General features: G+C 38.3%; 1 protein-coding gene across 1 annotated transcript; it reads right to left on the bottom strand.

Moving 5' to 3' along the window:
* Window positions 1-727, bottom strand: LOC125343689 (prostaglandin E synthase 3-like). Its single transcript, XM_048336196.1, has one exon. It carries the CDS (start codon window positions 723-725, stop codon window positions 243-245), a length of 483 nt encoding a protein of 160 aa, XP_048192153.1. The 5' UTR covers window positions 726-727; the 3' UTR covers window positions 1-242.
* Window positions 728-5095: the final 4368 nt, after the last annotated feature.

The raw sequence follows: 5095 nt of genomic DNA, 5'->3' as shown, positions 1-5095 counted from the left end.
TCATGAAATCTGGGAAATGTTCATGCACAAGGATATATTGCCTTAGCTGAATTAAAGTTGCCCCATACAATGGTACATTTTCAACCCTTAGTGAAGCCTTTAAAAAAAAAAAAGCAGGTTGAAAAATGCGTTAAAGAGGCAAATACAGCATCTGCCTTTAGAGCTATCAACTCAGGGATTTTCAATTATGAAATCTTGGAGAGAAATATTCTTTCTCAAAATCCAGGTGATGATAATACTCCTTATTCCAGATCCGGCATTTTTTCATCATCACTGTCTTGTAAATCATCATCTGCTCCATCCACTTCTGGTAAATCTTCATCCTCATCACCACCCATGTTGTTCATCATCTCAGAGAAACGATCAAAATTAGACATGTCTTCATCTGAATCATCTTCCCAATCTTTCCAATTATTGAAACCCACACTGAGCCAATTAAGCTTTGCCCTTTCTTTTGTTAACCTAGGCCATGACTGGCCCGATTCTCCTTTTCGTGAGCAACATAAAATTGATCTGTCTGTTCTTTTATGCTTGGAATCGTTTGGATCAATACAGTGAAAAAGATCGATTTCATTTAAATGTTTAAAATTGTCACTTCCTCCAAGACAACTGAAAGTAAGTTTGGATTTTTCAAAGTTTACATTAACTTCTTTACTGTCTTCAACACAAAATTCAATGAAGACATAGTCCCTTCGATCGTACCATTTTGCAGAAGCAGGCTGCATGGTGAACGGGGCAGAGGGACAGGAGAACGGGTGGGCGTGCCTCTCTGGTGGCCGTGGAGGAGTCAACCTAAATTGGGCTTTCTGATTGTGTCCTGGAGCTCCTGGAGTGACCTGTTTTTTTTTTACTGGATTGGTTGTGTATTGATTTTTGATCTTTTGCCATAGATTATAGGGAATCTTCAGCTCCTGAGATTTAATCCTCTGCTTCAGCTAGTGAGGACTGTAGGCTAGCTACTTGATTTTGAATCTCTTTTCCTTCTGACTGGTCCTTCCTGATGATTTCCATGCCCTTGGTATAATTATCTCTTAGGTCCTGCATGGACTTCTTTACTTCATTAACTTAATAAATTTGGTTTTGAGTGCTGTCTCTCAAATATTTTAGCTGAGTAGCTATGTTTTCATTTGACTCTTGAAGTTCATTTATCTTTCTATTTGTCGAGGCCATGAAATCATCTGTTACTTTATGGAAGGATTTCTGTATTGATTCAAACTTTTCATTTATCATGTTTATCAGTAATCTTTGTGGAGCATTTTAAAGGTTCTGTTCTATGTTTTTGATTGACTGCTCTGCTTCCTGCTTGTTTTGAGTGGGAGATAAAACTCCATTGTTTGCAATCTTTCTTGTGTTTCTTCTGCCCATTTGGATTGGGAATGCCAATCTACAAGCATCTGTGAGCTCCGTTTAAGACCCAAAGCAGACCTTACCAAGAACTTTTGTGTAAATCTTAGAAATTCACTATTATATACAGATACCTTTTATACTTGTATATAAAATTAGATTTGGTTTACCTAAAGAATACAGTTTCGATATAGCAACCAATCCTGAGCCTTGTATTCAGTAGTTATTTATTTACTGTTACAACCCTTTGAGCAATTTTTGTTCTTATATTAAGTTCGTTTTGGACTCTCTTTCTCTATGAACCCCTTTGATTCACTCTAATTGAGCAGGGATACCCTCTATCCAATAACCAGGGGTAAATGGAATCTGGAGGTCCTGGAAGTGAATCAGGAGTGTAGTTTAGAGGTATGAAGCGAACATCGTAAAATGCATGGGGGGTTAGGGGTCATGATTTTGGTTTAGTTTCAGTGGCGTGGAAATGTGGAGAAGAGTAGAATCAGTAGAAAGAACAGGTTAAAATGATAGAGAATAGAGAGTTAGCAGAAAAGAGTGAAGGTGGTATTCATAGAAAAGTAATTTTAAAGAAAGAGAATGTCAAGAGAGAAACAAAGAAAAAATACTGGAAGACAAATGCACAAAACACAAAAAAATTATTAAATAAAAAAAAACCAGAAAAACAAACAACCCCAAAAAAACCTGATAAAACAAATAAAAATTTAAAACAAGAAACCAAGAACGTCTCAGAAATGAAAAAGAAAAAAAAGAAGTTTGAAAAATGTTTAAAAAAAATGGAGTCTTCCTTGTTTGGGTGGGCTTTCTACAGTCTGTGGTTTCCTTGCGATGGTCTGCAGTCTATTTTGCTGCTTGGCTGGTTTGACTTGCTTTCAGTGTGCAGGGGGTTGATCTGCTTTGACCCTCTTCCCCTGTTAGTGAAATCCTGGTGCTCTGTGGTTCACACAGCTTGCAGCTAGGCCTTGGGTATCCTCTGTAGATGGGGCACGTGAACAGTCTTGGGTACCATGGCTCCTCCAGTTGGCTGTGGGGCTGCTGCCTTTAATTCTTGGCTTTGAATAGGCTGTATACTCAGCAGGGCTGGGTGCCTCTGTCCTGGCTGAGTGCCGTTTGCCTGGGGCAGGGTCTTACCTCCTGTGCGGGGCAGCCTCCTGGGTGGAGCTGGCAATGGAATTTAGCTCCATTTCTGACTCGGAATTGGGCTTCCTCTGTGATGGGACCATTTATCTGGCTCAGAAACTGTTTGTTCTCCCATCTGATTGTTCCTTGCCGCTGGTAGGTGCTGTCCACTTTCGGTTTTAGTTTAGAATTTCCGGTGGGCAGGGCAGGGCACCTCTGACTGAGTTTACCTGAGTGTGTGAGCTGTGGCCTGGGAAGGGCCTCCCGCTGGGGCAGGGGTTGTTCTCCTGGGCGGAGCTGGCTCTCACTGCTCGGTCCCTGTTGCCCTTTTCAAAGATGTCCCTTTTGTCCTCGCTTTCCCCAGGCCTGGCTTAGTTGCATTCTGGTCTGACTCTATGCCAGTGTCAAAGATGGTGCTTTGCTGTGGCGGTGGAGGGTGGGCTACCTCCCAGAAGCTGCTCTGTGGGCGCGCGTGAAAATGTCTTTTGTGGGGTACTCACACTTTCTCTGTGATTTCAGCTTGTCTGTGCTCAGCCTGAGATCTGTGCCTGTCTGCCACTGTCTGGGAGATTTCTCCCTGGTTGCGACTGTGTGCTTTAGGTGCACAGAGTGTGGGGCACTGTGCTTGCCCAGGCCCTGGCATAGCGGCGGGATGCCACCCGGAGCTCAAATCTGTGTTTTCAGGCCAGCAAAGTCGATTTTTCCTTCCCGACCAGAATCCCTGTACTGTTATAACTTACTTAGGCTGTCTTTCTAGGAATAAAAGTTTCTCTGGAGTGGTAAAACTGCAATGTTGGAGGGAGCTCAGCTAGGGCTTTGCTGCTCCTCTGCCGTCTTCCCCTCTCATATTTTTCATTTATAAATGAGATAATTATGGAATTGAATACATGGTCTCTAAGTTATTAGGGGATGTGTATTTAATTATAGTTTGATAATTGAAATATATAAAACCCAACAATCATTGCAATGTTTTCCTTGTAAAGTTAAAGAAAGAAAAATAACTATAAAATCAGATATAAATCTTATACTTTAAAGAAAATTTGAAAATACAATGTGAAAACAAAACTTAATATAGAAACTTTAATAATATTATATGGAGAATTTGGATGTTCAAAATTAATACAAACATTTATTTTAAACTGTCTTCAAAGTTCTTTCATTTAAGTTTTTATTTAAATCTCACTAACAGATCATTTCAATAACATTGCATAATCTTACCTGAAAAAATATACCTTAATATTTTAAAAAAATATTAAAACAAACAGTATTGTATTTTTCTGGTCAGTTGTGGGGCTTGAACTCAGAGCATGGGTGTTGTCCCTTATCTTCTTTCTGCTGAAGGATAGCACTCTACCACTTGAGTCATTTGTCACTTCCTGTTCTTGAGTGGTCATAATTGGAGATAAGAGTCCCACAGGGACTTTTCTGCCTGGGCTGGCTTCAAACTGCATTCTTAGACCTCAGCCTTCTGAGTAGCTAGGATTACAGATGTGAGCCACCAGAGCCCAACCCAAATTATGTTTTCAGTGACTATTATTAAACAAAATGTCAGCCAAATAATAGGTGATAATTTCCAAAATATATGAGTTTAATTTCGTAATGTAAGGAAGATACCATACATTTAGCATCACATATATCGTAATGTTTATTTTCACTGAAGGTTATATCAAGATCTACATAGCCAATATTGCTTGAGTTCTGCTTTCTATTTTTTGATTTGGCAAAATTATAAGGAAAACCAAAAATAAGATTATTTCGATCTCTATTTAGTAAGTTCTGAGTGTCTCATTTGATCTTCTACAGTATATGAAGTAAGTTGTTTTCTAGGTGCTTGAACACTGACAACCATGGACATTTGAGAATTTATATTGCCACTTGCTACATACCAACTGCTCTTTACAAAAACGTAATGTATTATACAATTCATGTCATCCAGAATTCAGAAAAGATGGTGCTATTGTGTGTGACAACACAGAGAATTGTGCCCTTGAATGGAATATATCCTTATTCTTTTCTCTCTGGATTTTAGGTCCCCACATTTCCATTCCATTCCACTCCATTCACTGATAAGAAACCTAGGTCTGGAAAACAACCTGGGACCAAAATGTTATAGCTACATATTTTAGTGGGCATCATCAATTAAGCAGAGAAACAGTGCTCATTCATACTTCAGTGTTGCCTTCCTTTGCCTTTCCTTTATGACCAGAGATGTTCTTCATGTTTTCATGTCTATTGGATATTTTTACTTCCTCTGCCAATCATCTCTTTAGCTCATTAACTCATTTATTAATTGGATTGTCTTTAAATATTCTTACCTAGTGAATGTAAAACTAATTTATTTAGTAATAGTTTGTCATCATCAACAAAGCCCTTTATTACATTATTTTAGCTTTGTTGAAATGTCCATAAAATAACTTTTATGAGTACAGATAATTTTTAAAAACACAAGAAAATGGATGTGCATAACTGTAAAATAGACTATCATTTTATTTTCATGATCTTATTTGCTAAGATATTACTATACTCAAGTATTTCTAGTAAAATACTTTGTTTCACAATCATATGCTAATGTTCTAGATGAAATTATGAATCTACATTTGTAGGTATATACAGTTTGTAG

The sequence above is a fragment of the Perognathus longimembris genome, chromosome 28, assembly GCF_023159225.1.
Source record: "Perognathus longimembris pacificus isolate PPM17 chromosome 28, ASM2315922v1, whole genome shotgun sequence".
Classification (NCBI taxonomy): domain Eukaryota; kingdom Metazoa; phylum Chordata; class Mammalia; order Rodentia; family Heteromyidae; genus Perognathus; species Perognathus longimembris.
The sequence above is the reverse complement of the archived record's forward strand: the minus strand, read 5'-3'. Positions and strand labels throughout refer to the sequence as shown.

Bases quoted from the DNA above. Each gene is read 5' to 3' on its own strand.
- LOC125343689 (XM_048336196.1), bottom strand. From the start codon at position 725: ATGCAGCCTGCTTCTGCAAAATGGTACGATCGAAGGGACTATGTCTTC.